Source organism: Podarcis filfolensis (assembly GCF_964270895.1).
Source record: "Podarcis filfolensis genome assembly, chromosome: 3".
Classification (NCBI taxonomy): domain Eukaryota; kingdom Metazoa; phylum Chordata; class Lepidosauria; order Squamata; family Lacertidae; genus Podarcis; species Podarcis filfolensis.
The window spans coordinates 106,984,572-107,007,305 of record NC_139606.1 but is presented as its reverse complement, the minus strand read 5'-3'; the positions used below and the strand labels follow the sequence as shown (position 1 = coordinate 107,007,305).

The following is a 22,734-nucleotide window of genomic DNA, read 5'->3' as shown; positions in this document are numbered from 1 at the left end:
TTGCCTAGTTTGCTTTCACATTTCTATGGTCAGACCTGGGATCTTCTGCAATAGATTTTCCAACACTTTCTCATTTGTAAACATCAAAACTATAATAAACTAGATATAAATTAAACAATGTATTTGTGAGCTGCCTAGAGATCGCCTCATATGGGGCAGATGTAGATAGATAGCATAGGAGCCAATTCCTAGGGGACAAGGTCCCTTCGGCTATCCCAATAAAATATGGGGGGGCAGCCCCCCAAAGTTAATGGGCGTTGCCATTCAAATGGTTTGTATGTACTGTGTCTTATGATTATGTGGGGTGGGGCTTACCTGCCCCCCTATTTTATTCAAGTTGGCACCCCTAATAGATAGATGATCAATAATAATAATAATAATAATAATAATAATAATAATAATAATAGAAAATAAATATCAGGGTTTCAAGCTGCCCATTTTTTCTAGTAACAGAGTTCCAGAAGCAGGCCTTGCTAGACCAGTTTCCTTGTGAGAAAAGATCAGAGGTTTTTGTGTGCCTTTCATAATATATTTATTTGCACAACCTTCCAAGCGGAGACCTTTATCCCAGTTGGTATTTGTACAGAATCTGAACTGGTTTTATGTAGGTGGTGTTAAGAAATCTATCTTATGTCTATGTGCAGTTGTTACTTGTATGGTTTTTGTTGTATTGTAAACCACTTTGGGATGCCTTGTGTAAAGCGATTCATAAATAAAAATAAATATACATTATGATATTATAATATACCCGTTGAGCAAGGCATGGGATACTAGTCTTTGAAGGAGCATCACCTTCCCATCTGACAGCCATTTGTTGCTTGTATGACAGGCCAATCACAGGGAAGGCAATCCTGATGAAATATGGCTTTATTTGGTATTAATAACATTGGTTTTGTACTCTTTCTGCATTGAGTCACGATTCCTGTGGTAACGTCTAATTCATTGTGGGCCTGTTGAGAATGTACTTTATGTATTGCGTTGTTTGTTTCTGATTTTCTGGTTTACCTTTTTGTAAATCCCTTTGAGGGTTCCCCCACCCCCCTTCAAGTGGTATACATATTTATCAAACAAACATTCTATGAGTTAATGGCTGTGAAACCTGGTTTATTTGGTCCTCTCCCCTTTTCCTTTCTTTCTTTTTAAATTTATTTTACTTTATATTCCTTACTGGATTCTTATTTTAACTTCCTAATAAAACATTGAATATATATAATATATTTAATAAGCTTTTCCTTTATCTTCTTTGACATAATAAGCTTTTCCATTATCTTTTTCTAAACACCAGTGCTTAACTAAAAAAAATTAATTATAAAAACAGTCTGTGGGGGAAACATGTCGTTTTTTTTTTTAATGGAGATTGGGGTTTTATTTGCCTTTAAAGTTTTTTCATTATTTCAAACAAAGAAGATAAAACAGCTTACAATGAATCAAAACACTACAATTCAGCTCCTAGATGCAATTGACTAGAAAGTCCGCTTGGGGGAGGCAAAACTCTCTTCTTCTTCTTATGCAACAGTTCTGAGGGGAAAAAGGAAACTGGAAATTAAAAATCTATGGAAATTAAAATCTCCCTGCAAGGCACATCTAACTACTTGTTGGAGCAGTAGTCATAAAAGCATCAAGCACTACCAATTTGGGTGGGAAAAGAGCCCGCTGCCAGCTGGCAGAAGTTCTTAAATAGTTTTATATAAGGAGGGAAATTCACAGAGACATGCTGTCCGGGAATAAGGCGGAGGAGGGCTTGGAGGCTCCAAATCTTCAGTTGTCTGACAACTCTTGCCAGATCAAGCAGTTGACGCAGAGCCTAAGAGGTACTGTAGTTTAGAAGTCATTTGGAACATCTACGGAACTAGGGCAAAGTCCCTTGCAGTTGAGAGTTTTGCCATTCTGCAGACTGACACCTTTGGCTTAGAGGAGAATCAAAAATCCATTTGCCAATACTGCTCTCAGGGTCTGGGAGAGGAGGAAGCAAAAATCAGCACCCTTGAAGTCACCAAGAATGTAATTTAGAAGAGGACCTTAATGCCCTTGTTGTACTCTATTTGTATGTACTTTTTAAACTTTGCCTGGGTACCTATTAGGACAGCATATGTTGATCTGTGTGTGTATAATAAGATGGATTTAGGTTTGGCATCCATCTGTCTTGGGAGGCAATTGAAGATTGCACCCTTCGGGGAGGAAATCAAACTGTTGGAGAGTTACGGCATCTGCTAACAAGGTGACTATTGGTCTTTTTTCCCTTGTTCCCCCCTTTTCTCCCTTCCCCCTTTTTTCTTCAATATATTTGCATTTTTAAAAAATCAATATTAAATAATTAAGGATCCACATCTAACCCAGGTTCCCTTCTGAAGAGCAATGACCACAAGGGGCTTGAACGATATTACAGATGAGAACGACAAGACGTATTCAGTGTCAAGGTTACTATGGTCATCACGGACTAGAGGAAATGAATCTTCATAGAGTTGCACATGTAATTTCTATTCATAAAAAGTCATCTTGAAATAAACGGTAGGCCCTAAAACCAAGGACATGAGGCTCTTTGATGCACAGACATGTCATCAGGTGCTCCTGGTGCGGATCAGCCTCTCTGCCAACCTGGTGTCCACCAGCTGTTGGGTTCTGTGGTCCAAAGCAGCTGGAGGTCTGACTGTCCACCTTTCCATCCTGTCATTTAACAGAGCACTGAGGTCTCCAAGGACGGTCCAGAGGAAAAGCAATTTTGGTGCCCTCTGTGAACAATGCGGATCTTATGGGAAAGTTGGGGAGGTTGCCAAGCTCAAGTGATATCCTGGCACCTGTTGTGAGAACCACCAGCTTAGCCTTGCCTTGCTGGCATGCTTGAGTTCCTGAGTGAGATAGTAGCCAAGTAACCAAGGTCCATAGCTATGAAGTGGGGTGGGGGAGAGAGACAGAATGGTTTAAGATATCAGACTGGACGAAGACAGAGAACATGTCCCAGTGCTATGGCTATCTGCCTGCCTGCTTTAATATTACGATATTGGAACGTTAGGAGAGAAGAGAAAATATTATATTTGTATGGACTATTGGCGTTTGATCCATCCTGTTTTATTAATATACAAGAAAAATATGTTTACAGTAAAAGGCTAAAATAAGGAGGATGTACCTAGAGTCAGTCACGACTGGACCTAATGGTCAGGGGTCCCTTTACCTTTACCTTACCCTGCTTTTAATGATCTTAGCAATGCTTTTTATTTATAGAGCCATCGTGCTCCAAGTATTAGCTTTAATTACCCTTGGGAATTTGCAAGCTAGTGGAGTTGGTGGCTCCCACTTTCTAGGGAACAAAAGCTCAGGTAGGAGGCCTTGGTCTCTTGGCAGAGGGCACCAGGTTGGCAAAAGCTGGTTAAGAACTTAATTCATTCTGGAGCTCCATTCTTAACCTGAGGTACCACTTTAGCTAATGGGGCCTTCCGCTGCCACCGTACGGCCACCACACAATTTCTGTTCTCATCCTGAAGCAAAGTTCTTAACCTGAGGTACTATTTCTGGGTTAGCGGAGTCTGTAACCTTAAGTGTCTGTAACCCGAGGTACCACTGTATAGAGGACATTAGATAAGCGAGGAACACAAGCTTTTTTCGTTTTGTAGGACAGGCCTGTGTCAACTTTTCCCTGCCTTTCGCCAAGCACTGCTCTCAATTGTCCACTGGATGTCTCTGTGCAGTTGCTTTACAGAGGCTCGTAAACGCAAGTCGAGGCTCCAGTTGCCAAGCCCAGTCTTGGAAGCTGCACTCTGTTAATCTGCACAGGTGCTGGGGAGGTCGTTTAGCGCATTGCTGAAAGAGAGAAAGTGCATCACTCCAAAAAAGGGCTCAAGATCTGCATGAAATGTGCATGTGTTAATTTTCCATGTACAGATGCAAACTTAGGACTTCTTATTCATCATCATTATTCATTATAATTATTTGGAAAATATTATTATAATTTAAACAGAAAGGTAATGCACTTCACCTTCATTAGGGAGGCTTGTGTGCCTGCTCTGCCTGCTATCAAGATGTTTACTGTCTGAAACTAGACTTTTACCGGAGGGCCCTTCCAATAGAGGCCTCCTTCGAATACAGAACATCTTCCGGCAGAGGACTTCCTTCCCACAATGTTTTTGCTCTCTCCTTGGAAATTTCAACCATGTGCTGGAGACAGGAGCTGATGGGACATATTGTTTCGGAGTCTGTGCAGAGAAGCTCCTGCGCCAAGTCACATTATACCCACCAACATATAGATAGATAGATGTTGATCTAGAACTAGATATGTCAGTGTACTGGAAGAAGCAAAGATCACCAGTGTTGAAGCAATGATTCTTCAACACCAACTTTGTTGGACTGGATGTGTTGTTCGGATGCCTGATTATCGTCTTCCAAAGCAACTACTATATTCCCAACTCAAGAATGGAAAGCGAAATACCAGTAGACAACAAAAGAGGTTTAAAGATGCTCACAAGGCAATTTTTAAAAAATGTAACTTAAGCACTGATAACTGGGAAACACTGGCCTGCTGGTGCTCCAACTGGAGAACAGCCTTTATCAAAAGTGTCATGGACTTTGAAGAAGCACAAACTCATGGTGATAAGGAAAAACACGAGCTAAGAGGAAGGCATATTTTGCAAACCCTCACCGTGATCAACTCCCTCCCTGAAACCTATGTCCCCACTGTGGAAGGACGTGTGGATCCAGAATTGGCCTCCACAGTCACTTACAGACTCACTGTTAAGACCGTGTTCATCTTACTCAGCTACAAGTGATCGCCGAAGAAGATGATAGATATATGCTTAGCTAGTGTGCTAGGCCCGGGGGTAACCCGTGAAACGCGGTCCAGGACCAGTCCAGAATCCGAAGGTTCCGCTAGGAGTCAGTCCGACAAGGCCAAGGCAGGACACGAGGCAGGAAACCAGGAAAGGACAGGTACAGGATCTGGCATACAGCAATGTTGCTCCCGCAACCTGGGGCAGGGTCCGACAGCCTTTTACCTTTGTTGGGGTAACGGCCAGTCCTGATCCCCTGGCGACTCACCTCCCTGTTTTGCCCGAAGGCGAGCACTCCTCCTGCGAGTACTCAGTCTCTCCTTCTCTCAGATCTTAGTCTCTGCATCTCGGGAGACGTCGGTGGGTTACTAGACCCAAGGGCCGCCTCAGCCTCCCCTGACCCAACCGGTAGTGGAGCAGCTGTAAGTGATGGCCCAGCTGAAGGCAACAAGTTAATCCCCACATCTGGAGCCAGGGCAGGCTCAGGCCCCTGACTCGGCCCAGCTGGTGTTTGTTGCAGGGGAACCTGTGCAGACTGGAACACTTCAGGGTCAGGCCCCAGACTTGGTTCAGATGATGCCTTAGGCAAAGGATCCGATGCAGACTGAGACTCCTCCGGTTCCGAGTGGGTATTATAATAACTGACCTACCTCACAGAATGCTGAGGATGCATCAACAGAAGGATAATGTCCAGGTCAAGGGAAGTAAAAGAGTACCACTTTATTCTGCCTTGGTCAGACCACACCTGGAGTACTATGTCAGGTTCCGGGCATCACAATTTAAGAAGGATATTGACAAGATAGAAAGTGCACAGAGGAGGGCATTCAAGATTATCAAGGATCTGGAAACCAAGGCTTATGAGGAAGAATTGAGAGAGCTTGGTATGCTTAGCCTAGAAAAGAGAAGATTGAGAGGAGATACAATAGCCATCTTCAAGTATCTCAAGGGTTGTCCCATGGGAGATGGAGCAAGCTTGTTTTCTCCTGCTCTGGAGGCTAGACCCCATTCCGACTAAACACCAGGAGGAACTTTCTGACAGTATGAGCTGTTTGTCAGTGGAACGGACTCCCTTGGGAGCTGGTGGACTCTCCTTCCTTGGAGGTTTTTAAGCACAGGTTGGATGGCCACCTGTCATGGATGCCTTTGTTGAAATTCCTGCATTGCAGGGGGTTGGACTAGATGACCCTCGTGGTCCCTACCAACACTATAATCAGTGTAATCAAGGCCTTGGGACCCTCAGTCAGTGCCCAACCTTGCTGACCCTTGGGGCCAGACCTGACCTTGAGATCCATTTATCAGAGCCAGTTGCCTGAGCCCCTGGGACTTTTTTTTTTTTTAAGTTCAATTAAATATGTAAAGGAAAGTGTGCAGTTTTAATGGACAAAGTGCTAGACTAGCACTGGGGAGACTTGGGTGAGCAGACTGCCATCCCAGCCTAACCTCCCACGCAGAGTCGTTGTGAGGATAATTATTCTTTTTTATTATTATACATTTTTATTGGTTTTTTTAACATATCATTTCCAACAATCATATAACATAACTTCTTATCTTATACAATATTTTAGACTTCCGTCAACACCTCTGATGATTTTCCATTCTTTATCACTTATTCTGCATTTCTTAATTTCTCTATTACTCTTAATTATCATTAACCAATAATTCTCCTCATAGTCTTTCTTGCAACATTTCAAATAATCATCCTTACAAAACTTATTGCAATCCTACTAGTGTAATCTGTTCATTACAATTACTTTTCAAATAGTTTGTATATTTACTCCAGTCTTCTAAGAATCTCTCATCCTGCATTGTGAGGATAATTCAGAGTACCGTAACATCCTGAGTGATATGCACACTTGATAAATAAACGATATGAAAATGATCAGGCATGTGTAATAATTACGGACAAAATTTTCTCATTACCCAAGGGCACAGTAGGATGAACTGGCATGCATCACCTTTTAGAACGATGGTTCTTGTTTTTGTCTTTTAACAAGAAGGCGTTTGACAAAGACCCCCGTAATATTCTTGTGAAGATATGTGCTTCTTTGGTGCTGAAAGGGGACAGAGCAGGAATGTAACAGGCCAGGGGTGGAACATATCAGTGGAAGACAAGCAGGTGAATGGACCCTTGATATTCTGGCTCACAACATTTTTAGTACGGTAGTAGATCCTGTAATCAAGGGGACGCAGGTGGCACTGTGGTGTAAACCAAGCTGGGCTTGCCAATCGGAAGGTCAGCGGTTCGAATCCCCGCAACAGGGTGAGCTCCCGCTGCTCGGTCCCAGCTCCTGCCAACCTAGCAGTTCGAAAGCACGTCAAAGTGCAAGTAGATAAATAGGTACCACTCCGGTGGGAAGGTAAATGGCGTTTCCGTGCACTGCTCTGGTTTTGCCAGAAGCGGCTTAGTCATGCTGGCCACATGACCCGGAAAAACTGTCTGCGGACAAACGTCGGCTCCCTCGACCAGTAAAGCGAGATGAGCGCCGCAACCCCAGAGTCGTTCGTGACTGTACTTAACTGTCAGGGGTCCTTTACCTTTTTTTTAGATCCTGTAATCAGTTTCCCACAACCTGGTACCCTCCACCAGTCTATGCTGAACATCTGGAGAGCACTAGGTTGGAGAACGCAGGCCTAAATGAACAAATATGCATTGCACAAAGCATCCATGTGGCCTCACCCACGTGTGAAAGCTCTTCATTTTTATAGTGTTCTAAATCAGCCCTGAGTGCTCACTGGAAGGACAGATCCTGAAGCTGAGGCTCCAATACTTTGGCTACCTCATGAGAAGGAAGAGAAGACTCTCTGGAAAAGACCCTGATGTTGGGAAAGATGGAGGGCACAAGGAGAAGGGGACGACAGAGGATGAGATGGTTGGACAGTGTTCTCGACGCTACCAGCATGAGTTTGACCAAACTGCGGAAGGCAGTGGAAGACAGGAGTGCCTGGCGTGCTCTGGTCCATGGGATCACTAAGAGTCGGACACGACTAAACGACTAAACAACAACAACTCTATGAGATGTCTACTGCACAAGCCCCATCGAAACATCTCCTGCATGGCTCCAGTTAATTTCAGCAGGGCTTGTGCAGGAGAACTTCTCAGGTTTTTGAGCCTTTGATCAACTACGGAACTTGCCAGGGCAGATTTTGGCCTTTCAATTTTCAGTGGCGCCCTGTGCGAGGCAAAAATCTGCCGCCGCCGCCTGCTGTTGAGTTCAATTGACCAGTGCAGCTGCCCTAAAGCCACCTCTGAACGTGGGCACAGCCAGACTTGGGGGGGGGGGGCAGAACCAAGTTTTCTGCAACACAATTGGTCAGTTAGTTAAGTATTTATATTTACTTGATGGGGGGGAGCAGCTGCACCCCTGCACCCCCCAGGCTACGCCCATGCCTCTCAAACTCCCTAATTGTGAGTTAAATGGGAGGGGTGCCCATTTTGCTGCATAACTAATGCTTTAAACACAGAGTAGTGTTGTAGTTGCATTCAATGTGTTGACATTTAATGAACTGGCCATCCCATTCTGCACCAATAGAAGTTGTGGTTGCATTTCAGAGGCAGGTTTATATACAATACATTACAGTCTAGCTTGGGTGTTACTAAATTATCTAAAGAATACACTAAAATAGAATGGATAACTGTGGCTCAATCATCTATTGAAAGAATGAACTGGGCGTAGGAAGGTCCAGTCTTGAATACAGCATTGATGTGTTTTGTTGTATACTCATTTTTCACTAAAATACATATATATATTTTTAAGCACCATGCAGATATGCCTAGTTGGTATTCACACTCAGAAATACTTTGTGTCTAACATAATTAAATTGAGAGCATCGTGTGATACACAGTACAGCGTTTTCCTTGTGATTAATATATGTGCAAGATCTTGGGCGAAAAGTCGCACACTCCTGCTTTCCAAAGGATATGAGGGGAAACAGGCGAGCTCCAGCAGTGGCTCTTAAAAGTTTAGCAACGATCATATAGAATTATTTATAGAAACTAACTTGAACAGCTGCTTTTCCCACTCTCTTGCGGGACTCATTAAAATCCTGTTTAACACTCAAATAAGTCTGTGTGTTTGGTGGCGAGAGGGAGAAAAGTGTGTGTACTTTAAAGAAATTACAGGATTTGGAAATTAAGATCAAAGGTGCAGAATGATCTTGAAGTTACTCACTGCTCCCCACGCTTTCCTGACGAATTAAAAAATGATGACAAGGAGCAGAGCGGCTTCTTCTGCACAGCCAAAAATGGAACAGGAGAGTTAAATGCAGCCATGTTGCAGTCTGCATCTGAAAAAGGAAGCAGGGAATAAAAAGAGGAGGTATTCAGAGGGTGTCTCAGGAAATTACTTATGAAGCTCTGTGTAACATGATAGCACAGTGCTGGGATGTCTGGCTCCTAAGGCACATCAGTGCAAAGATGAAGGCAATCCTGCGGACACTTGTCTGAGAGTAATACAGTGGGAATATGGTGGGACTTTCTTCCATGTAAACAAGCACAAGATTGGACTGCATGGCTCATGTAATTTAGTCCTCCATCCTGAGACAAGACCCCCCCCGCCAATTTTAAATCACCTCATGATATTCAAACAGTGGTATGTTACAAGCAAAAACCAGGGGCAAATAAAGTACTATTCCTGTTCATACTCAGCAGCTAGGCACATCTCCTTGTCTCTTAGAAGAACATAAGGGCAGCCCTGCTGTTTTATTTTAAAGCAGAGCAAGAGCCAAACTCGATGAGACATTAAGGGTGTGATTGCATTTTGTCTAGTTTTAACATCTTAAGTAACAGGGGGAGAGATCAGAATAAGGACTGTGGGGGTTGAGGGATTAAACACGCCCCCCCCCATGTCATGGCCTCAGTTATTATTGCTTTTCCCTGCTGCAAGTTAATATCGCTTCCCTCCAAGAACTAATAGCAACTGCTAGAGAGGGAATTAATAGGGCTACTGGCAGGAGAAGAAAGGGTTAACTCTTCTTATATGCTGTGTTCTAGATCAGGGGTCAGCAACCTTTTTCAGCTGTGGGCCGGTCCATCGTCCCTCAGACCTTGTGGGGGGCCGGACTATATTTTTTTTTGGGGGGGGGGAATGAACGAAATCCTATGCCCCACAAGTAACCAAAATATGCATTTTAAATAAAAGCACACATTCTACTCATGTAAAAACACGCTGATTCCGCGATTGGGCCTCATCTGGCCCACGGGCCTTAGGTTGCCTACCTCTGTTCTAGATTATACATCATCATAGAGATAGAATGTTTCCCTCCCTTCCTCTGCTTTTAGGTTGCAGGAATACTTTTATTATTTGTGTATACAGTGGTACCTCGGGATGCGAATGGGATCCGTTCTGGAGCCCCATTCGCATCCCAAACAGAATGTAAGATGCGACAGTGCGTCTGGCGTGTCACCGCTTCCGCGCATGCGTGTGACGTCATTTTGACCGTCTGCGCATTTGCGAGTGGCAAAACCTGGAAGTAACGTGCTCCGTTACTTCTGGGTCACCGCGGAGCGCAACCCAAAAGCGCTCAATCTGAAGCGTATTTATCCCGAGGTATGACTGTATTACTTAGAGAGGCATCTCAATATTTTGCGCTGTTGAGCTACCACATGGCATACAACTTTGGGGATTCTGTAGAAGTTGAGAGGCGTGACTGTCCACTATGTATCAGATGACTGACCCATCAGTGAATTTAAACTGTTCCAAAACTTCCCATTTGATTGTTTCAGAGTTGCTCTCTTAGGACAGAAGTACACAAATGCAAGGATACTTGCAGGGGACAGTCAACAGACAGGAGTGGAGTGCTCAAGCCTTTCCAAACCACCAGTTCTTACCTGCAAATGCCCTCTGTTCAAGTCAATTGCAATATTTTTCCTAGGCTCAAAAACTGGAAGCAACTTTGGCTAAGGAACAAAAGGTCTGGCCTGGCATTTATACGTCACCTACTTATCTATAGATATTCCTTCAAATCCTGTATTGGTGTTACCTGGGTAAATGTTGGCTTGGGAACTCATGTTAATTAAGGTAGTCTAGTTCCCTTAATTATTCTTTCCAATTAATATTTCCAAGGAAGGGAATTTCAAGCTCCAGCTCAAACAAATCACAATTTCAGGAAGTTCTAGGATCTGAGTATATGTCCGAGGTCCCCCTCTCCAGATACCGTTGCTAAGAAGTTGTAACGTTTGCACAGATCTGTCGCAATTGTGTTTAAGTGTCTCACTGAGATTCTTGTGGGTCCACTAAACTGTTAATTGTTTTAGGCTAGAATGGCAAAAGAAGATGGACTGTTTATATAGCACCATCAATGTACAATGGTAATTTTTGTTGTTGTTATTAAATTTATAGGATTGTATTTTTTTCGTGTCTTCTAAGACACCTTTGATCTAATGTGGCAAAATTGGGAATTAAAGATTAAGTGGAAACCACATTAATTTCAGCTTGGAAAATTATTTTGGAAGTTGACAAATTTAGTAAAGAAGTTGTTTTCTGTATTTGTAGGGTCTATGTTTACAGTGCAGGGAGTGTATGTATTTGTTTTAATCAGCATTGTTTGTTTATTTTCATTTTCTGTATCATTTATTAAGAAATAAAATTTAAAAATATTAAAAAAGCACACCCCCACACACCCAGTACTTCACATTCTTATATACAGCAATTTCTTCCAGGAACCGGTAAGGATACAATCAAATAAAGTGCATTAAGACACATGTATGGTGTGTGCACAGTCAACATAAATTGCCTGGGAAGTTCTTACTGCTAGGTGACAGTTCTGTTGCCCAAGAGACATGCTCATTTTCTAACTGGAAATCTGGAAACATTGCAAGTCTCTTTTACTTTGACTGGCATTTAGTGACAAGATGGTATTTTAACATTAAGTATTTTCACCTGCTTTATGAAAATTATCGTATTTTTTCCGTGTATAAGACACCCCATGTATAAGACGACCCTTATTTTTTGAGCCCAACATTAAGAAATAAATAATTGCAACATTCCATGTAGAAGACGACCTCCAATTTTAAACTTTAAAAATTTGGGGGAAAATATAGTCTTATACACAGGAAAATACAGGTAATCTGGTGGTTTATGTGCTAATTGCTTTGCAATTTATTCATATTTTTTTCAAAATGGAAGAAATCTAAATACAAGTTTAGCAGACTGTAAAATTCTAGAGAAAATTCCTGACTTTGGAGAAGCTAAGGCATAAATCATCATTTGTTTTATACACAGAAGTAATAAGATATATGTATATGAAAGGCTTCTCCCAAAAATAACATACATGGTCTCCAAAAAGCTAAGTAGAAATAATTTAGTGAGGAGACAAAGGATCTGATTTCCAGATTGAGTCACGGGAGTAATAGGTCATAAAACATCTTCTGTAGGAGTGGGAAGACCCACAGGAACTATATAACACTCCTTTGCTGGTTCTGTGCTCTTGGCATTTCACGATCTCATGAAAGGAAGGAAGATCTTAATTCTCAGATATATGACTTGTCCAGGGAAAGAGACTACAGCTTTAAAGCTAGCTTCTTAGAAATAAATGAGTTAATGCTAGCTATAGTTGGTTGGTGTGGACAAAATCACAAACCACAGTTAAGCAAAAGGCGAAGTGAAAACTTCTGACTTCCTCCTCCCAACTACATGGGAGAGAAGGGAAGAGAGGGCTTGCACAAGCAAGAGGCTCACTGCTGCCCATTTTGGCTTGCTCATGCAACACTAAACTGTGGTTAGTATGGTGCCCAAATGTGGTAACACCGTCATAGTTGCTGGTCATAAGAATTACCCTATTTGGAAATATTTTAAACACCTTCCCTCTATAGCAGGGAAAAGGGTGGGAGAAGCTCATGCAAATTGTATGGTCTGTCAGATGCAATGCTTCATTATAAGACTGTGACAATGTAACTAATACTCTATTTAGTTGTGGATTAGTGGTCAGATTTGCACCATTGTTTAGGAAATATAAGAATCAATGAAAAACTTGATTTAAATCAATTCACTTTGCTACAGAGGCATCATCTTAGTGATTAGTCCAATTTCTCAACCAAAGTATATTTCTGATTAATAAAGGCTAACAATCATCTAGCTGTAATTAATTGATAGATTGTGAAGAGGGTTTCACAATGGATCATGCGTTTGAAAGATATTATAAGACTCCTCCCTGGAGTCTCAATTATCACAAATTTAAAAAGGCTGTAACCCTTTTTACTTATGAATGTTAAAGGTATCTCTGCCCAAATGTTCACGTTTCAGTATTTTAGCCAATGAGAGCCAAGGCACTGACTGGGGTAAATGTTGTGCAGGGATGAGAAAAGGACCTGTCAAACTTGGATTCAAAAGCAAACTTGCCTGATTTGATCTGGGTGGATCAGATCAGATCACGCGTCCATTTCAGAATCTGCAGTCTGACGATCCCTTCATGAGGTTGCCCCGAGTTTTTACATGGAGGCAGCTGTGTTTTTTCCATAAAATTCTCCCTGAGAGTGATGCAGTCAAATTGTGTGGCAGCAAGGAGTCTCGTGCAGTAGCCACACCAGGCTGTGGGCAGCAGGACGATCTATATTTGGACTTTTTAAAAGGCAATAAGTAGCTTTTACAAGAACAGAAGCAGCACTGCCTCAAAGGTAGTTTATTTTTTACCTTGATGCTTCTGCATAGGTTTTAAAGGATTTCCCCTTAAAAATCTGCATAGGCACAGATTTATAAAATAAATTAAATAACTTCAAGTTTTTTAGACTACTTGTATTCAGTTTTGAAGTTTCACATTGTTTTACAATGAAAATGCTCTAGTGGAACAAATTCAGTGGCTCATATTTGCATCACACCGCCCTCCCTCCCAGGAAGCAGTATCGACTCACCTGCTAGGAGTAAGGTCAGTGTCTGCATCCCACCCTACTGCTTACTACTGGTGACAGAGTATTATTTCTGCAAGCTACCCACAGAAAACATAAATGAGGCAGGTAGAAACAAATAAAAGGGAGTCTGTTTTTTGGTGCAAGTCATGTGTGTCTAGATAAGAAAGCACTGTAAACATAAAACTGAATTGTTGTTGTTTAGTCGTTTAGTCGTGTCCGACTCTTCTTGAACCCATGGACCAGAGCATGCCAGGCACTCCTGTCTTCCACTGCTTCCCGCAGTTTGGTCAAACTCATGTTGGTAGCTTCGAGAACACTGTCCAACCATCTCGTCCTCTGTCGTCCCCTTCTCCTTGTGCCCTCCATCTTTCCCAACATCAGGGTCTTTTCCAGGGAGTCTTCTCTTCTTATGAGGTGGCCAAAGTATTGGAGCCTCAGCTTCAGGATCTGTCCTTCCAGTGAGCACTCAGGGCTGATTTCCTTCAGAATGGATAGGTTTGATCTTCCTGCAGTCCATGGGACTCTCAAGAGTCTCCTCCAACACCATAATTCAAAAGCATCAATTCTTCAGCATTCAGCCTTCTTTATGGTCCAGCTTTCACTTCCATACATCACTACTGGGAAAACCATAGCTTTAACTATACGGACCTTTGTTGGCAAGGTGATGTCTCTGCTTTTTAAGATGCTGTCTAGGTTTGTCATTGCTTTCCTCCCAAGAAGCAGGCGTCTTTTAATTTCGTGACTGCTGTCACCATCTGCAGTGATCATGGAGCCCAAGAAAGTAAAATCTCTCACTGCCGAATACATACCACTAAAAATATGGCTTTATACTTGGACCAAGTGATCCTTCGACGAACAAGTACCGGTACACAGAATCCAAATTCACCCTGGAAAGCAGAGTAAGCTCCTTGAGGAAACTCCATTTCAAGGGGCAGATAAGAGACTTGGATTTGGTGAACTTCTTCCAGCATTCCTAGCTATTACACCGATTCCGAAAGGGAAAAGTGGATCCCACAATTTGACATTTTGTGAGTGGCAATGAGAGAAGCAACTATATTATGGGTGAGCCTAATCAGATTTCATCAGACGATGAGGCCACATTTCAAAAGCGTTGGTATCAATACATGATTGGCTATCAACCCAACAAATAGTGCATTAATTACATTTACACTTACACTTACACACATTTCCTCTCAGGAGCACAGAGCAGCTTATATATAGATTCAAGGTGGTTTCCCCTTCCAGGCATTGCTCAGGGTTACATTTTCTTAGATTTAGTTGCTGAATTGTATCATGGAGCTCCTTCACACCACTTGCTGGGCCATGCAGGCTAGGATAATCATCTTGACGAAGTAATACTCACAAGTCCTAATTTTTTTCCCTTGTTGAATACGAGTCACAACATTCTTATATCATAGGGGGACAGGAATTCCTTTGCTTCTTTTAGTTCTTGAGCTACAAAAGCAATAGTTTGTGTCAAGAATCAATGTGCTTTCGTCAACGTTCAATGCACTAGGCAATGTTCCCCATTCATCCTCACACCAGTGTGATATGGTTAGGGGGTGTTATGTACTGAGTTGAATAGGATCCAAACTGCAGCAGTCTGATTGGTCCTAGAACAATAGGATCCAAACTGCAGCAGTCTGATTGGTCTTAGAACAATAGGATTCAGAATGCAGCAGTCTGATTGGTCCTAGAACAATGCAGCAGTATGATTGGTTGGCAGGAACCACCCAATCGTGCTCCAGATAGAAGTGAATCCACAACCTGATTGGCTTACAGTAGAATTCCGGAATTAGCCAATTATGTGTAAATAATGTATATAAAGCAGATGCTTTGAGGGGACTTTCATTCATTCCTCCTCACCACTATGAGCTGAATAAAGAGCATGAAATCACTTTGCGACTCTGAGTATATTTCAGGGGGGAAGTGTCTTTCTCCATCTGCTATTCCAAAAGAGGCCAATCAAATACCGCAGGAAAAAAGTGCAACAGCCGTTCCCGTTTATGCCCAGTATCTGCTGGTTAGAGGTATACATCTGCTAAATTTGGAGAATGGCAAGACTATGACAGGCAGAGAAATTAATGTTTTCTCCCCCCCCCCAATAATATTTATTAAATTTCATACAAATACAACACAAACTACACAATCAATGAAACAAAAAAGAAGAAAAAAAGAAATAAAACAGATATCGCAAATGATAACCACCAACACAAAGACAATAAAAATTAATTAATGAATTAAACTTCCAACTTCATAAACATATTACTTGACTTTCTCTAATCTCTTCCATCTGAATTTCCTTGTAACTGAATATAGCAGTTTTCCAATATCATTATTCAAAAAACAGTATTCCGATTATAATCAAATTTCTTAACATTCTCTGTCACATTTATTTATTTAATCCTAATTTAGACCTAGGCCTATTTATTACCTTCAAGTAACTACTAATCTTTAATATTACAATATTTATTCAAATAATATTTAAATTTCTTCCAGTCTTCTTGATATTCCTCTTCTTTCTGGTCGCGGATTCTCCCAGTGAGATCAGCCAGCGCCATAAAATCCATCATCTTCATCTGCTGAGAAATTAATGTTTTCCTATGACAGGCAGAGAAAGTAATGTTTTCCTATCTATGTATATGTGTATCCAGTTAATACTGGCTTGTAACTAGTTCACACTCCCATAACATGGAGAAACAGGCAGATATCAGCAAACAGCCAAATACATGAGCCAGAGTCAGTATGGCATGGCAGTTGGGAGTGCTGGATTTGGGAGAGCTGGTTTCAAATCTCTACTCAGGCAGTCATAAAACTCATTGGGTTATCTTGAGCTATAACTACATCTCAGCTTAACTTACCTCACAGGAACGTTGGGATAAAGTACCGCAGGAAGAACCACATATATCACTCTCACCTCATTGAAGGAACAGTGGAAAAACAACACAATCCAAATTATAATCTAGTGTGTAATCATGTTACAAGATGCCTTATACTGAGATAGGCCATGGTCTTTTTCCAGCCAATTTGACACCATGCTTCATAGCCAACCAAAGTGGCAGGGGCAACCCAGCCAGATGGGAGGGCTATTAAAAAATTATTATTATTATTATTATTATTATTATTACTGCTCAGATAAGACAGGTAGTTGGCACAATTGCTCCTGGGCTTCCTCTTCAGTGTTGTAGAGCTGAACCAATTACGGACTGTGAAGTAATATGGATGTAGACTAGAGATCTTGTTCTATAGTTCTAATATATTTATTCTTTCTGTTACAAAATTGTACACACCTAAATAACAAGACAGGGATGCGGGTGGCGCTGTGGGTAAAACCTCAGTGCCTAGGACTTGCCGATCGTATGGTCGGCAGTTCGAATCCCCGCGGCGGGGTGAGCTCCCATCTTTCGGTCCCAGCTGCTGCCCACCTAGCAGTTCGAAAGCACCCCTAAGTGCAAGTAGATAAATAGGTACCGCTTTATAGCGGGAAGGTAAATGGCGTTTCCGTGTGCTGCGCTGGTGCTGCCTCGCCAGAGCAGCTTCGTCACGCTGGCCACGTGACCCGGAAGTGTCTCCGGACAGCGCTGGCCCCCGGCCTCTTAAGTGAGATGAGCGCACAACCCTAGAGTTGGACACGACTGGCCCGTACGGGCAGGGGTACCTTTACCTTTAAATAACAAGACATGACACGACTGACAAAAAGCGAGTCACGGGGTGTGTGTGTAAAATACTAAACATATTATTTTACAGTACATATTACTGAGGTGATTACAGTATACCAGTCCAATGAACTCTTCAATAAATCAACTTGGAAAACACACAGGAATAGGAATGAGCTAATGAGTAGTCCCTGCTTATCTATGCCATATTGCAATATATGCTGTAGGTATTTCTCATCCACGTATTGCTCCCTTTGTATATTTAATAAAATCATACTCAAACTGTGTAAAATTACCTTGTTTTTTTCTCTCCCCTTGCCCTCTTCAGTTTGTACAACTTTTCCATTAAGGCTGTTTGCCAGACTGTATTATACCAGTGATCAATATTCATTAATTGCAAGGAAAAGCTCAAGGCTTGTTCTAAGGTCAGCTGAACACTGGTTAGGGCACAGAACTGTGTGTGCCATGTGAAAATATAGGCAGCAAAAGAAGCATACTTTGTAACCTGTACTGCATCCTCTAGCAGCCAGCAAGCTAAGCTCTTTCGAGTATTCAGAGGTTGCTGTGGAGGAGGGACCCCTGGAGCCTTCAAGAACCTGCTGTAACCAACTAACTGCATATTTTTAGAATAAAATTGCTCGGCTTTGGAGAGAGACCTTGACTCCGCAGTTGTTGCAGTTCCAACTGAAGTGCCTAATGCCATTTCTTGCAATGCCCTGTAGGATCCCTTTCAGTTTATGCACTCTTGTGACACAAATAAAATGCATTATTCTCTGATTGACTACATACCCTCTTGATGCCTGTCAGTCTCTGCCACCTTGAAAGAGGCAATGGTGTGGCCAGTCCTAAAAACGCCAGCCCTACACGCATTGGTTTGGACCACCTACCAGTCAATTGCAAATTCCACTTGCTTTGCTGCTACTTGTTATCATTCTAGACACATTCCTTCTAGAACCCATCTGGGTTCAGGCCTTGCTATGGGACCGAATTGCCCTTGGTTACCCTATGGATGACCTCTATCGAGAGCAGAAAAGGGACAGTGCAGTCTTGCTCCTTCAGTGTCACTTCAGCTTTTGATAGCAATGACCATGGCATTCTCCTACACTGACTCTGTAGGCTATGCACCAGTGCCTGGACACCATGGTTGTTCTAGATTTTTTTTTTTTAACCATTTCTAGATGAGGGCAACTAAACTGAGCTTAAATCCCAGTGGAGTGGGTGACCGGCTCTTGTGTCAAAAAAACAGGCCAAGTGCTAGTCTTGGATGGGACTGTGCTCCTTTCTGAAGGCGTTTGTTTGTTTGTTACCTACTCTTCATCAGAAAGTTCCAGGGTGGGCTACAGCCTCAGCCATAGAATGAAAGTACAGGACACTACTTCTGTGGGGAGGGAATTTGACAATGTTGGATCTGCCACACAGAATGACCTCTCCTGCATTACCATTCCCCAAACCTCTGAGGGTGGTGGAACTACCAAGAGGGTTCCCTCTTCTGATCTTAACACTCAGTGTGTGGGTGCTCCTGGATCCAGCTTTGTCAACTAGAGCTTTTAAAAATGCCATATGATATTCACTCCACAGCTGTGAGTTGAACTTCCAGTGTGCTTTGGAACTCCCTGCCTATTAACATGAGGCAGGCACCCTTGTTGTAGTGCTTCAGATGCCTGTTAAAAAATTAATTGGTCTGGTAAGTCTACCAGGACATAATCTAATTAACTATGCACTTGGTTTTTAAAACTTTCTGATTTAATGTGTATATTACTGATAATTGTTTTGCGTTGTTTTTATGCATGCTACATAGGGGTTCTTTTTATTAAGCGCTTTACAGCTTCTATTACTATTTAATTTATGCATCACTTCCTGTGAAACATCCTGAAGCGATTAACAATAAAGATAAATACATTCTAAAATAAGTGCATATTGGTTATTCACCTGTTGCTGGGAACCCAGATCTCTTTCAAGATAGGGTCTTTTGTAGGAACTGTCACACTGCCCCATTTATCAAGCCACAGCACTTTGTCATTAAGAAAGTGTAAATTCCATGTCCACATTCACAACTGGAAGACCTATTACACTTTGGAGTTCTGTGTAAAGTGCTATTGACACAACTGGTAGTAAGCAATTCAACAACCTCTGCTTGCATAATTTTGTTGTTTTTTTTAAAAATAACTTATTCTTTTAGCAACTTTAGAAGTTTTGAGCACTTTTCTACTACATATATCTTTCAGCATGGAGGGTGCAGGTAGTGATGGGAAAAGTATGAGATACCCCGTCCCAGCAATATTCTGACATTCCCCCCCCCCCATTTACTTTGAAGGTTTCTCTCTTATTTTTATTTATGTTGTAATACCTATGAACAGGTGTACCCCTTGCAGTAGGGTTAACCCTGAGGACAGAGAACAATGCTAATGACACTGCCACTGCGCTGAAACAAATAACCAGTGCAACACCACTCCATGTTATGGTGGAGAGTGTATAGGATTTTGACTAGAGAGCTCAGCAATCACCTCTGCCATGGAACTCACCATAAGCAACGTTATTGAGATCTGATGAATGGCCCACAGGAATCAGAGGAAGCTGTTACAGTGGCAGAACTTGAGATATGCCGCCAGTATGACAAGATAGCTGGTAAAATCCTCCCATACACCAGCAGATGACATGGAGTGGAGGTGTGGGCTGCACAGGGGAAGAGCATACACATAACAAATCTGATACCCTTCAAGCTATGGCCAACCTTCAGCGATGGTGCAACATTACCCCAGCCCCCAGACCCACTGTAAGGGATTTCCCTCCTGTTGACTTTTACTGGAAGGGAAAGACTTTAAAAACTGCTCCCCTCCCAGGCTGAGCATGTTTACAATTTGGTGCCCTTTCCACATCTCCAGATCTGGTGTAGTAGGTTAAGTATAGGGTTGCATGGGCTATGTCCTTGGGAAAATCAGTACCATTCAGCCAAACCCATCACATAAGGGTTTTTTTAAGGGAAAAAATGTTGGGGTTGTGTATACAACCATCAGCTCCCTGGAGGAAGAAAATAAAATAAACAAACATATTGTATTGCATTGTATTTATTTGATTTACATCCCATCCTTTAACAGCTTACCTGGGCAACTTACAGAAAGATTAAAGAATTACAGTAAGACTATTAAAACAAAAACATTCCTACATCATGATACAGCAGAGCAGCATATAAGCAGTCAGCAGAAATAAAAACAAACACCAAGCAAAGTAGTGTACAGAGGATTATTAGTATTATCAGTATAATCACCTTGTAAACTACCGTTTCAATTTATACATAATTAAAAACAGTTAAAAAACACAAAAGCAAGTACAATTAAAATAAGACTAAATCTCTTAACAAGTGGACAGTCAGGGTAAATACCCATTTATCCAGCTGGGAAAGCCTGTCAGAACAAAAATGTCTTTTTCAATCTTTCCCAGAAAGGGCAAATAGTGCTTGTCCTACCTATCTTGACAGGAATGCTATTCTGCAGAATAGGAGCAGCCACACTAAAAGCCTTGCTCTTGAGTTACTGCAGAGTACGCTTCTGAAATCTTGGAAACTGGGAGGAGAAACTCTCCTACAGACCATTGCGATCTACTAGGTGTATAAGGAATACTGTAACCTGGTCCTGAGAAGTATATGGCCTGCTGGAAATAACCATGTTATGTCTTATATTTATTAAAGCATGCTTCTTCCTGGATCCAGGGACTAGTATTTCATCATAGGTGCTAAAATCCAGGAGATACCATTGTGTACCACACAACATTATTTGGAGTTCATGTGGTGATTTAGTACCCCTATTTTATGTATTCCAATTACCTGAGCTCTGTAAAGTTTTCAATATTATGACTATCAACCAAGCAACATGGACATTTGTTTTCAATCTCGTATAGAAAACACAGTAAACACTACCCTTTGCTTCTGGAAAATTTTGGACACTTGAAGCCAAAGACTATACAAATTTGTTCCGGAAGCATATTAATTGACAATGGAAAACTTACTTTAGTTTCCAGCTCTTTTCCAGCTTTTGCCCAAGAATCTGAGTTCTCGCTACAGAAATGTTTCTAGTCCTCATAATAAAGGTAACTTGAAAGTATCTGGCCACATCACTACGAAACAATAAAATTATAGTAACTTGTTGGGGCAACCCAGTCAGATAAAGGTAAAGGTAAAGGTACCCCTGCCCGTACGGGCCAGTCTTGACAGTCTAGGGTTGTGCGCTCATCTCACTTAGAGGCCGGGAGCCAGCGCTGTCCGCAGACACTTCCGGGTCACGTGGCCAGTGTGACAAAGCTGCTCCGGTGACCAGCACCAGAGCAGCACACGGAAACGCTGTTTACCTTCCCGCTATAAAGCGGTACCTATTTATCTACTTGCACTTAAGGGTGCTTTCGAACTGCTAGGTGGGCAGGAGCTGGGATCAAACGACGGGAGCTCACCCCGTTGCAGGGATTCGAACCACCGACCATGCGATCGGCAAGTCCTAGGCGCTGAGGTTTTACCCACAGCGCCACCCGCGTCCAACCCAGTCAGATAGGCAACATATAATAATAATAATAATAATAATAATAATAATAATAATAATAATCTGCCATTTTTTCAAGAGCCAGATCCTAATTTTGTACAACAGCTGCTAGTTCCAAGTGGTATGCAAAATAATTTCATTCCCCAGAGCAGATCTTTGGAACCACAGTGGGTTTTAGCAACAAATATTATATACTCACAAGAAACATGAGGCAATTTCATGGATGTCATCTGATGTGTCATCGCAGTACGAACAAATTCTTGGAATGTACAGGTGGTTTTAGTCCACTGAATCCTGTTTCAGGACAAGGCTTTCAGAGTAAGTTTGAGTCATTTAGGGAACGTTTCAGGAATACCCCCCTCCAATTAGACTCTAGGTTTTAGGTTTTGATTCAATTTCAGCCACCTTCACATTATATTACTCTATGAGATGACAGTATCTGCTGTCAAGACTATAGGAACTACTGCTGATCGTAGAAACCACCACAACCCTATGTATGGAGTGTAGCATCAAAAGAGGAAAGCATAGCATTTCCCTCCACAGAAGCAAGAAAAGAACCCCACACCTCTTCACTCTGAAGCAGCAGCGAGGCAACAGAGAGGAGCGAGAAACTGCACAGAAGGGTAAGGAGCAGCAGGGGCGACCACAACATGTATGGATCTGGAGCAATGCAACAATGCGCTTCCAAAAATGGCTCCACACCTACCTACCCTTCCGCGCGCCCTGCGTGCGCGCTCTTCAGCCTGGTTTCCACCAAGGTTTTCTTTCTACTCTGCAGCTGCTTCCACAGTTGGTTGGTGCCCACACGAGCCAGAGGTTTCCGCTCCCACATGCCACACAGCCAGCATGAGGAGCAAAAATCGGGCTCTCCTTAGAAGGGCCGAGCTGTCGGGTCCGCTCTTCCCCTTGCAGAACTGACCCGCGGTGCGCACGTGCGTGCCTGACTAGATCCG

The 22,734-nt window shown here is 42.3% G+C and overlaps 1 protein-coding gene across 8 annotated transcripts; it reads right to left on the bottom strand.

Annotated features, from left to right (window-relative positions):
• Nucleotides 1-854: 854 nt before the first annotated feature.
• Nucleotides 855-22,641, bottom strand: LOC310758752 (uncharacterized protein). 8 transcript variants are annotated; one of them, XR_014545867.1, is made up of 9 exons: nt 22,488-22,641; nt 21,981-22,075; nt 21,258-21,365; nt 19,778-19,928; nt 14,781-15,054; nt 8,927-9,041; nt 3,554-3,795; nt 3,181-3,371; nt 855-3,124 (listed from the first exon to the last, which is right to left on the bottom strand). XR_014545867.1 is itself a non-coding variant. In XM_083605682.1 (6 exons), exons 1-4 carry the CDS (start codon nt 22,611-22,613, stop codon nt 3,756-3,758), a joined length of 372 nt encoding a protein of 123 aa, XP_083461808.1. In that variant the 5' UTR covers nt 22,614-22,624; the 3' UTR covers nt 1,339-3,124; nt 3,181-3,371; nt 3,554-3,755. The 8 variants fall into 8 exon arrangements, 1 of the variants encoding a protein (XP_083461808.1); XR_014545868.1 differs by lacking the exons at nt 19,778-19,928; nt 22,488-22,641 and having other exon boundaries at nt 21,981-22,246; XM_083605682.1 differs by lacking the exons at nt 14,781-15,054; nt 19,778-19,928; nt 21,258-21,365 and having other exon boundaries at nt 1,339-3,124; nt 22,492-22,624.
• Between the last annotated feature and the right edge of the window lie 93 nt (nt 22,642-22,734).